At 39.5% G+C, this 12,166-nt stretch overlaps 1 protein-coding gene across 7 annotated transcripts in view; it reads right to left on the bottom strand.

The window, feature by feature from the left end:
• The window catches only part of MAPK10 (mitogen-activated protein kinase 10), a 408,832-nt gene that overhangs the window by 76,564 nt on the left and 320,102 nt on the right, over positions 1-12,166 (bottom strand). For 5 of the 7 annotated variants that reach the window (XM_019552886.1, XM_019552888.1, XM_019552887.1 and 2 more), the window contains 2 exons: positions 10,937-11,102; positions 7,512-7,583 (listed from right to left, as the gene is read on the bottom strand). In XM_019552886.1, the coding sequence (XP_019408431.1) occupies positions 7,512-7,583; positions 10,937-11,102 (238 nt within the window). The remainder of the gene's footprint in view (positions 1-7,511; positions 7,584-10,936; positions 11,103-12,166) is intronic. The other 2 variants (XM_019552890.1, XM_019552885.1) reach the window with 1 other exon arrangement.

Raw genomic sequence — 12,166 nt, 5'->3', positions numbered from 1 at the left:
GTGGGGGGTGGTAGCCTCTGTGGGGGCTGTGGTCCCTGTGGGGGGCAGCAAAACATATAGGTATTTAGAATTCATTTTATGATGACAGAGACACTGGTAGGCTTCCAAACTGCTTTAACACTGTAGATATATCAATAAAACATTGCCCAACTGATCGCTGGCTCTCTGTCTCTATATATAGTGGTATTTTTGTTTTCATTGTGGAGGAACATAGGATTTCAGGGTATTTTACAGAGTGACTTTGGGATTTTTTTTATCTGGGATTTTTCAGTTTTCCAGTGGGGAACACCAGAATTCCTGCTAGGGAGGCCAGTGGCAGGACCCTGCCTGCTCAGAGCTGGCACCTTGGACCCTGGCACAATTGGGGTCAGGAGGACATGCCTTGACAGTTCAAAGCAGGTCACCACACTGGGAACATCTTCTGGGTGATAGCTGCCTAGATGGCCGGTCAGGGGCACACAAGGTAGTAGTGCTGCACAAAGGCCAACCCTGCAGACACTGCCTAATAGCAGCTGGCCCAGAGGGGCAGATGCCTCTACTGACTATGTGGTCCCCATCCGAGTCTGGCAGGTGTGCAGCAGGTCACAGCCAGGCAGAAGCCCCCACTGTCAGACTGCTGCAGTGGGTAAAGGGTGCAGAGAACTCTCAGGGATAATTCAGCAGTCCAGCTGACACAAGGGGTAGTGTCCCCAGGTACCAATTGGCTGGGCTCTAGCTTTCCCTGGCTGCAGATCCAGGAGCCAGGAAGGATTATTTTGCCCCAAGTAGCACAATTTGCTCCACAACGAAGTACATGTCTGAGCATGTGCACCAAGGCAAACAGCCCAGGCTGAAATTTGCACTGCTTCTATTTGAGCTGCTGCAAGCGCATGTTCCTGCATGTGTGGACGCGCCCACAGGGGCCAGATTAGAAAATGGTTTTAGGCACAAAAATATAGGTACCTGGCTAGAGAAATGCTTTTTAAGAGGATGCTGCCCCCTCCAGAATGGCCTATTACCTGATTAGGGCACTCTCCTGGGGCATGGCAGATGCAAGATTTAATCCTTTCCAGCTGAGGTGAGAATGAAACCCAGATTCCCCACCACCTGGGTGAGTGCTCAAACTACTTAAGCATTATTTAAAAAGGCAGGCACAATTCCTATTATCTTCTTCCTTTTCTCTCTGACTGTAGACACAGGTCCTGTATTTTGTGCTGAACTCAACTCTACTGACATGATTAAAGGTGCTCAGAGAACATCTACCCTTGAAGGACTTGGGTGTCACTCTGTCCAGATTGTAAATGTGTATAGCGGTTGGGGCAAGAGTGATCAGACTGAGGACCTTTTGGACAGTGAAAAAGGACAAAACTTCAGACACCTAGGGGACTTTTGGGCTAAAAAGAGGTCCTTCTAGTTAATTTTAGGCATCTATAGAAGTCATCAGCCAATGAGCAGGGCATTTTCATTCTGAATGTTATAGAGTTCACCCACAGGCTGGATCCTGCTGTGGTACAGAACTTTGTTCCAGAGGCTGAACCCACTTCACTCTAGAGGGGACTTTTGGAAGTGGGATCAGGGAGGTAGATCCATGACTACATACAGAGGACACTGGATAGGCACCTGGCTGGGGTCTTATGACCCCTGCCACCCCCAGTCCTCCTTCCTGCCCATGGCAGGGGGTTGGACTAGATGATCTGTCTAGGTCCCTTCCAACTCATTGATTCTATAGATCTACCATACACAAGCTTCTCAAACGAGCATAAGGAAACTAGTGACAAACCATCTATGCTGCCACTACAAGGTTATGAGGAACATTTTGGATGTTTTTAGAGTTTTCTTTAATGTAAACCATTTACTTGGATTGTATGAAGGATTTAGCTGGGAATCTGCACGAATATGCACACTGTGTTTATAACGGACCATAAATTATGTATGCGTGGAGTGTTTGCATATGGCATGCAACAAAATTAAAAACACTGCTGAAGTCCCAGCCTATGCCTTACCTGCATGGATGCACATGTCACTGAAAACCCTTTGAGCTGAATGATCTCCCATGTAAGCAACTACTTATGACCTGGAGAAAATGTCACTAAAACACAAACTCTTTTCCCAGTAACCAAAAAACCAATGAGCTAAACCAAAACCTCACTTTTATGGGGGAAGATTCTGTTTGGGCATAAGTCTACAATGTTCAAAGCTCCAAACCTTCTGGTAATAAATGGAAGTAGTCCAAGTTGGTGGGACCGATTCCCACCAACAAGCTCTGAGAACAACACCAGCCATTTAAAAACTCACTGTCTCACTGGTCTCTCATTTAAGGAAAACCAAACCAAACTTAAAACAATATTATTTAGGACACACAGAAATGGCAGCCAGATGTTTTGAGCTAGAAATTGTATCAAAAAATGAAAAATGGATAACTCATTACACAGAAAATTTCATTCAAAACCCTAGCTTCATTCACTAAATAATTTAACTAGTGTTCAGTATACAAAGATAGAGCTCTAGCTATCCTTAGCCATATTCATTTTTAATTCATAAGCTATGGAAAGCAACCCCATTTTGTAACTTAGATCACACTACTCGCTACAGCATATGCAGTTTTCTCTATATGTATATTCCTGTATTAGTAAGCATGAAGAGCATTAAACCAATAACTAAATCAAAGGAAAAATGTGTGCCAGATTTTCAGAATTCATCATTTAACTTTCATTGTTCTTAATGGAAACTGCAGGGTTCCTGCAAATCTGACTACCTAGCTTAGATATTTAAAATGGGAGCTGAGCACTGTTGAGAGCCCTGATCTCAATTGTGGATGCTAGTTACTTTTAAAAGAACACTGGTTATACATCTTCATAGGTATATGTAATCAGAAGTTTTCTTGAACTCGTGTCCATTATTGTAACCTTTATGTTCCTTTCTCACTTAATTCTAAGTTTTTAACAGAAGCCTTTGTTTTTCTTTTTTCATAGCACCTGATAAAATCTGTCCTGAGCATACCTTAAAGCTTTTGGATATTACTGCAACACCGCAATTCATAATTACAATAATATTTCACCTTCAGTCTTCTTTGGGTATTATACACATGCACATCTCCCCTAAATTAGAGCCATTTTCAAGGTAGAAACAAACTAGGTACTTTCTTACTACTGAGAATAAATGTTCCTACACTGTGGAAATAAAACAATCTAAGTCGAATTTATTATTTCAAAGGAGAAGCATTGAGTATGTCTCTGGGAAGTCAATCTGATCTGTGTAAACCAATTTCTCATTTTAAATAACAAAATCTCTCATTTTAAATAACTAAGTTAACAGTGTTTAATGTTTTCCTTCCACTGAATAAGACACAAAGTTAAACTGAAGTCTTATGAGATTTTAAAGACATCCCTAAACTAAAATGTCATGAGTTTTTAGAGATATTAGCTAGGCAGGGGTGATGCATACGGGGTGCATGTAGCGGTGCACCCCCTACAAAAAGGCACCACCGGTGGGTGATCACTGCTCGCTACCATGCCACTGGCACCGCCGGTGGCACCTGCGAGAGGTCCATGATCGCCTTTGGCCACCGCCAACAGTGGGTGGTCACTGCCCCCCACCTCATCCCCCATAGTGGCAACTGCGGGAGCTCCCCACTCACCACCGCTGGGCTCCTGCCATTGCCAGCACAGCCATGCTCCCTCAGCCGCCAGGGGCATGTGCTGTTCATGTAGCTAGGCATGAAGTCAGTGGCAAAATTTTACCAGTGTCAGAGGTTCTCCTCTAAATTTGGCAGCCTTCACGAGGTTGGTAATGGCAATACCCTAAGTTTCTTATTCTAATTACATCTTTAGTCCAATGAACTCCTACTACTTTCATTAGCAGCATGTCTGTGTGAAAGCAGAGGAAAGACTGAAGCTGCAGCTCAGAATTTGCCTAGGGAAGTTTACCAGAATGTCTGAATAAATCAGGCTGGAAATCTGTCAAAAGCTATATTTCCTATTATGAAATCCCTTAATGTTTACAAGCTTAGGAAAATGGCCTCTCTTACACTGTTTGAAATGTCCACTTCAGGTCAATAGCAGGAAAATAAAAGGGTGTTATATGCAGATTTTACTTAGCACACTTGGAGCTAAAGGAGCCATGTTGGTTGATATTTTGTCAAAACCAACTAGTTTGTCTGTAATGATACGAACTTAGAAGCCTGATTCTACTGTGGAAAAAAACCCTTAATGATTTCTACTGACTAGGTGAATTTTTCAGAATTGTGCCCACAGTTGTAATTTTCTGCTGCTAAGTCTTCATTTCTAATCATGATAAGAACTAGCTAAACACTCTTTTTGAAGAACATTTTAAACCTAGAAAATATATTCCCATTCTGAATGAATACATAATTTCTATTAATATGAACTCAAGTTGTTTGCATAAATCCATAGCAACTGGGACAAGACTATATCCCTAAGCCTATTAAGAATTTAGATGTTTTTACTAAGTCACCTACAAATGCCTCGTAACAAATAAATATGAATTAATTTACAATCTATCTTTCATGACCCCTAGTTTCCACGTAAATCTAATAGAAAGCAACAGTAAGCTTTATTCAGAGATGGCAGTGACTCAATTCAATGGCTATTTTGCTCCAGAATGACTAGCTGTTAAAACCTGCCTTTCTTTCAAACATAGCAACAGCTCTCAAATGTTCTGGGTATATTATGCCAGTCTCATAAGAGGGTTTGTGTTCCAAATTAGAAATTGAGCCAGCCCCCTGCATCCATCTCAACTGAGTGCAACAGCCATTCTTTTAACTATGACAAAAATGAGGATTTTTATTTTTATATGGTCATACCCATTTCAGATGGGAAAACAAATATGGTCAGAAAGGCACTAAGTGATGTGGAAAAAGACCTTCAAAGAAATTTACTTACTACCAAATAAGTACTTTTTCATCACTTACTGTATCTAGTAGGTTAACTGGACCGGCCCATCCACAGAATCACAAGAAAGCGGTTGGGGCAGGAGGAATAACTCAAACCCACACACAATCCAAGCTACTGACACTGGCAACTTCTCACTGAGCATGCGATCAGACTGATTAACCAGACTGATCAAATGAATACCAATTTGGGAATGAGTTTATACAGTCCATTTTTTTCTTTTTTTTTTGAACTCGCCTTGCCAAAAGAACCCCAAAGTAAGCCAGCATAAAACCAATGGTTTTGAAAAAGACCCAAAAGAAGAGATTTCCAATGATTTAAAATAACAGGACTACCCCAGAATTTGCATCAGGCTTTGAAGCGAGGGTCATCAAATGATCAGTTACCATTTTTTCTATTCGGGCCAGATTTTAATGAACGTTAGGTTGGTGAAAGATATTTTGAAAATACTCTCTGGCTACCTCTGAAAAAGAAACAGGCAGTAAAAGGAAGATTGTCATGATCAAATGAAAGCAATAGTCATACTCATTATGCACATCTACAAAAGGTGTTACTGAGCATTTATTCAGTACTTGTATAAGCAAGCATTTATTTAGTACACGTATAAGCACTATCCATGCTGTGATGTACTACTACACATTCTTATTCGGCTACTGCACAGTCACTGTCTCATATAGACATGCCTGGTTAGAGATTTTTTTTGGGGGGGGGGGGAGCGGAGGGGAGTCCTATTTTCCAGATATTTTACATGTGTGGTTACAAAGCAGCAGAAGAACATGACTATACTATTTGGTTTGCTGCTGGCAAAGAGACACCTACACTTTGCCAAGATATTACATTTTTCATAATAATTTTTTGTGCTGTATTCTGGTGGATTTATTAGATTTATGGTCAACCTAATCTACCACCCACTGTCTTCAAGAAAATAAATTATTGCATTGACTGCCACTGAATCCTGACAATTTGATATATTAGTTGACTTTTGCACCATGTTACTTCAAATGAAACACGAAAAACAGCATGGCAACTTGGTGAAAATTGACACCAATAACTCTTGGACCCCTGACTTTCCACTGTAACAGTGAAAAAGTCCATAACGAGCAACTGGCATAAACTTGCAAATTGCTGAATGCCTCTTGGGAACTGTTTCACCTACAGTTTATTTGACTGCAGTAAGCATGGAGGGGACTCAACACTTCACAGGAGAGGTTCAACACCTTTTAGGTTCAGAACTCTGGACTAGCCAATAATAATTTTAAACAATGATCCAAAGTCTCTTTATACATGTTTTAACTTCCCATTTCTTGTGACATTCCAGTAAATACATTCACCATTTGGAATGCAGTGGCAGCTTTTAAAACCTTTTCCATACTCTCTTTAGCAAGTAGGAGATATTGTGATATTTGTAGTTTCCCCTATTGTCTGTATTTGGGGAAAAAAATAACATGATACATGTCGATGACCCTTGTAAGACCTCAATCCTACTATTACATACATGTGAGCAGACTTTGGGACCCATGTGGAGACTCACTGTTTCTCACAGGATGCCTCTCAAATGGATCCCACTGCATAATCAGGACAGCATGGGCCTAACTTCATTCAACATGACAAGGATCACTGAAAAGCCAAGAAAAAATAATTAGTTGTCAGAACTTACATCTGTATAACTGGATTTGTTATCCCAATTGACAATATACCTGCTGATTCCAGATTGTTATGGGCATCCTTCTGCCAGTATGCCAATCATCATTTTCTTTTTTATTTTGAAAGCAGAAAGTATGTCATGCTCTTGCATTTTTATTCTGATGCACACAAATCTATTTTCCTATCTACTGCAGGTAGAGCCTATTATTTAGCTTTTGTTAAGCTAAAAGCTAAGTAAAGACCTCTTTTGTTTTCATTTTCTAATATTACTTTCACCACTTCAGGTGGTAAAAAGAATATCAACTGAGCTCAGAATCATAAGATAGAGGGGGGTACAGTTTTGATAATGACACAGACCTCATGCAAGTGAAGGAAAGTCCATTTTTAAATCAGTGGGAATCCAGTCTCTGGCAAATTTGGAAATCATGCTAGGTATGTGGTTGTTTTAAACTAGGAGAATCAAAATTTCTCAGAAAAAATGTTGTATTGACTCTATTGTGAGCCTATACAGCATTGAAATGAGTCCAAATCAATGATGCATTAGCAAGCAAAAGATTATGATGTCACCACAAACATCATGAAGTTACCAATTTCAAAACATCAGAGCAGATTTACAGGAACAGATGGGCCAAGATTGATTATCTTTTAAAGAAAAATATTCTGTCAGAAAAGCTTGCAAAATTGTGATCATTAAAATTTTTGAGGGTTTTTGTTAATATGGTACACATACTTTTACAAAAAAGGGACCTTTAAAATAATTATTATAATAATAAAAGATTAATTGATTTAAATAATTCAGTGTGCATCTATTTTGTATCATGAATGGGTGGGTCCCACTCAGAATTACTCATACCTCATCAAGTCAACTTTTTGCTTCTATCATTAAAGTCTTGGTATATTCACTGTATGTTAAAGGGGGTAGGGTGGAGGAAAGGAATGCATAAATAGATGAAGCTGCAGCAAATGGCACAAGGATACAGTCCCTTCCCGGAAAGAGGATTTTGTGGCGAACCATTTCTCCCATAATGCATCCCACAGACCATATATCCACTAGAACAGCAGAGACAGGGAAGTGAAGAAGGGGAGGGGAAAAAAAGCAAAGTTAACTAAGACACTTCACTCCTAAAGGAGGGGAAAAAGAGCAGGTTGATCAGAACAGTACAGTTTTTATTTTTTCCACCTCCCGCCGAAAGCTAAAATAAATGAGTAAATAAATAAAAGCAGCATCAAGCTCAATAGTATTGGAAAATATTCAAAATATCAGCATCATCAGAGGTTTTGTTACATTTGCTGAAAAAAATATATTATATTTTTTCCCCACTGTAAAACCAAACAGAGGTTCATCAATACAGCATTTTTCTGATTCAGGTAACATGAAAAAAGTACCTCCACCAAATGAACTCACAAGCAGGCTTCATTTATTGGAAAGTAATTGGCTGAAGGTATGACTAATCCAAGTTAAAATTATCTGGATAATTCAGTAGACGTTTTAGGGCTATATGTTCCGGAACACGTGAAAAAGAAAGGAATGAACAAACTCCAAAGGAAGCGCCTTTTCCTTTCACCCCTCAGACTGTGTGGAAGACTAACTTTATCCAAAAGCAAAAATTAATCAGTACATAAAGCTGCGTTTGATTTGTAAAGAAAAACTGTAGTGGTTGGGAAAAAAAGAAGTGTGAAAAAACAAAACTCTAAATTCTTTCCTTTACAAAGAATAGTAATAATCTGGAATCATCCAGTAGTGGTACTCTGGGTTGTTTATAGGCTTTTCCCAGCAGGATACAATCTACACCTGCAGCCCTTACACACGGAGTTCCACATGAGTAAGGAGAACAGGTATACTCTCTGCTACGCTCACGGAGTCTTTAGAACTCCTGCTATGGGATCTGCCCTTTATACAGGTGATGCCATTCAATTACACACTAGCTGGAAAAGAACATGAAGTCTGACAAGTGCTGCCTATGCTGTGTACGATATATGCACTACAATACAGAGTGTCGAGCAGAAGGAACGCAAACATGTCCTGAGAAAATTTCTATGCTTCCCAACACTGCCTTTGGGTACAAGTTGTAATGTGCACAGGCACATATTGGTTAGGTTGTTCCTTGGAAGTTTTACAAGAAAAAAGCTCTCTCTATATCTATAGATATATCTAGGGGGAGAGAGAGAGAGAGATTAGGAGGAAAACCTATTTTCAAGAAACAGTGTATTTTTTCCCAACTTTGAGTTCTTGTTTGGGCTATACAACCAATTTTGCTTCTTTTTCTTCTCCCTTTTTCTCTTAAAAAAAACAAACAAACAAACAACTTTTCTGTTGGTAAAATAAAATAAGGGTGAAATGCTCTAGTAAGGAAAAGGAGGGTAAAGGCACTGGAGACACAGGATGGTGAGAGCATGCCTGATGCAGTGTTTTCTTCTGTGATGGTTGTGGGTCCTTCCATAGGGAGGGTGGCAAACTGGTGTTAACTATGCATCTTTAGCCAACCAAGTGCAAAGAGAAAATGAAAGTAGTGAACAAATCTTCACACAGTCAATGCACAATGTAGGGAGAAAAAAAGTGGGGGAGTTCATGGAATGTGGCAGGTCAGACCTGAGCAATGGACTAGTAAATAATCTATCCTATTGACTTCTGCGGGAGCTGGACTGGGGCTCCACTGCAAATCAGCTCCTCAGACTGCATGAGCCTCATTTCCAAATTTCTTCTTTGTATCTTGAATTTAGTTGAACACCCCTCCCGCCCACCCCACTTCACTAAAAATAGCAAAGTACTTTGTTCATTTTGAGCCTGATTCATTTCCTGTGGAAGTCAATGGGAGTCTTTCCACTTCCTTCAGTGGGCACAGATTCAGGATCTTTGAGTGCTGCATACATTCATAGTATTGCCTCAGATCCACTGATTGCAAAAGTGCCCCAAATTCAATTTAGGCTATCGTGATAACAGTGTGAAAGTGTAAAGAATTTTCTCTGTTGTATCAAGCACAACAACAATCTCTTGTAAAATGCTTTGAGAGAAAAACCTCATAAAGTCAGATTAACTCAGTTCAGACTAAAAAGAACTCAACATTAGGATCAGGAAATGATGACTTGATCCTGATTCACACTGAGATTTTTGGAGGTACTCAAAGAAAAATGTAGGAACAATATTTCTAGGAGGGATATTTTCCTGTTTATTTTTCATAATTAATAACTGATCTGTGAATTTACAATATACCACTGGTAATTCCTACAGTGAAATAGCTTGTGGATTTTAAAGGTGTATTGGGAGTGTGCCCATAGGACTGCTTAAATACTGAAGTCAATCCAAAAGAACAAATCACATTGTCACTCGGCTGTTTCTTAAAATATTATTGCATGCTAATTGAATTCTTCAACTCAAAACAAATCATTTTGGAGGACATGTTACTTTCATATTACATTTGACATTAAGAAGGTCCCTTCATTGAACTGGGAAATGCAGGCTTTGGCAACAGAAATAGTAATATAATGAATGTCTACTCATTTACTTTACTACATTTTCTGTCCTGATCTAACTAGCACCTAGGCACTTGACATCCTTCATTTTGTTACAGAACAAGAACTCTATATGAAATAAAGAGTTTTCCTTTACAAAACGTGATTTCCTTTCTCATTGGGTCCACTATATTAAATTAGCCCTGCCTGCATCCCAGAACCTCTCTAGGGTCAAAGTGATATCCAGTTTATTGCTAGATTTTTCACTGTACTTCCATCTACAGCTAGAAAAATTACATACAAACGAGGCAGCAAAAAGGTATTCAGTTTCCTCTCTCATCTCTTTTCTCCCTTTCCTTCTTCACTAGATATGGGCTCAAGCTACACAATCAGATGTTGATCTTGAACACCCCAACAGATCAGGAAGTAAGAGTTCGGGATTTTAATTCAGTCTCTGAGAAAAGTAGGAATAAGTCATAAGAATCAGATCTAGGTCTCCATCTGGAAACATTAGGGACTGTTAGGATTCCAAGTTTTGGCTTTGACTCATCTCTTCTTTTTCTTCACTAAGACAGCTCTGCGAGCAAGATGACTTGGATTTGGAATATCTCCTCTGACAATCCTAACAGTTCCCATATTGCTTCTTAGCCACAGCTGCCTCTGTGTTACAAACCTGGCCAAAAAAGGATTGGTCAGTCAGGCAAAGGAGTCCTAGCTAATCACAGGTTTTCTGTTACACTGCAAGCCCATGCAGTTAAATTCAGTGCAAACTACATGACAAGTACCATGTGTTATTCCAGCATGTAACAATTAGAAAGTCATGTTTAATATCACCTGATTTTCAATTCAAGTGGTCCTTTTCTGTTAGTTTTACCCCTCCAGGTGCCCTTATATAGCAAAGACAGACCTTGTACTTTGGCCTGGATTGTGCTTTTTACAAAGTACAGCCCTACCATTCTCCTTGTAGCCCATTCCCAAGATGACCTCTGGTGCTCTGTAGTAACGTGTCACTACATAAGGAGTCATCATGAAACTGGTGCCTGCAGTTCTTGCCAATCCAAAGTCCAGAATCTTCAATGTGCAGTCAGACTTTACCACAATATTACTTGGTTTTAAATCCTGCAAAATACATACATGAAATGAGACATATTCCATTTATGAAGACAATTTATAAAAGCAGTGATGACTTGGATAATTTAGGAGGTTGTCCAAACACTTCTTTATTGCTCTGAAACAGTAACTATTAACAGAAGGCACTTTTCAGCAATGGTACTCAATACACTGTTGTTTTGGTGCCTGTACTGAAATGCGTGTCATACTGGTACACAATCAGAGCCCAAGGGGACAGTTGCTCTTTTATGATTCCTTTACATGGATGACAGAAATACTTGGGTATTAAATCATTAGATTTAAAATCTCAGAGAATGAGAATAGAAATACTTTGGTTCCATGTGAATATCTGAAAGGGGCAGTGCCCACTTGGTCCCATCACTAGCCATGGATGTGGGGCCATTTCAATATTTTATTTGCAGAAAGAACCTGACCTACTTCTTTATCTTGAAAACTATTAGACTGTGACACTCAAACATATTACATTTTCTATGGAAAACACACACTGGGGAAGGTCTTTGTATACTGTAACATCTAGTCCATCAGTCTGACTGGGTCCTTTTCATAAACCATAAGACTTGCTTGATATTTTTTAGGAGGGGTTTCCAGGCTATTTTCACACCATGGGGAACAACTTAAGAGAGATTGTCTCCTGGAAATTTTTCACTCATTCAGGTTCAGCCGAACCACTTCTCCTCCTGTCCACACTTGCATGGATTGTTTACTGTACTAACAGCAGTCACATGGACTACCTCCCCTCTCATTCATAATAAAATATTACCTATGTGGCAACCACAGTGACGGCTCATATGGAAAAATTATATTAGGGATACACAGAACATAAGTTTAGTTTGTTTTGAGGCATGAAGACAATGAAAACAGCCAATTCCATGTGACCAGCTGCTCTCCCTGGACCTCCACCAGGTGATCACTGGAATATAGTTTGAGCACCATTGATTTACAATATTTTAATTTGCTAAAGTTTGTTTCCACTTAAACTGTCCCAACTGTCACAGACAGCTGGAGTTTCAGGAGAAACAACAGTCATCTCCACCTATTCCAAAGATAATCTT

Source organism: Crocodylus porosus, unplaced genomic scaffold (assembly GCF_001723895.1).
Source record: "Crocodylus porosus isolate Cpor-Errol unplaced genomic scaffold, CroPor_comp1, whole genome shotgun sequence".
In the NCBI taxonomy this organism is placed as follows: domain Eukaryota; kingdom Metazoa; phylum Chordata; order Crocodylia; family Crocodylidae; genus Crocodylus; species Crocodylus porosus.
Note: the sequence above shows the minus strand (reverse complement) of the source record. Positions and strands in the feature narration are given on the sequence as shown.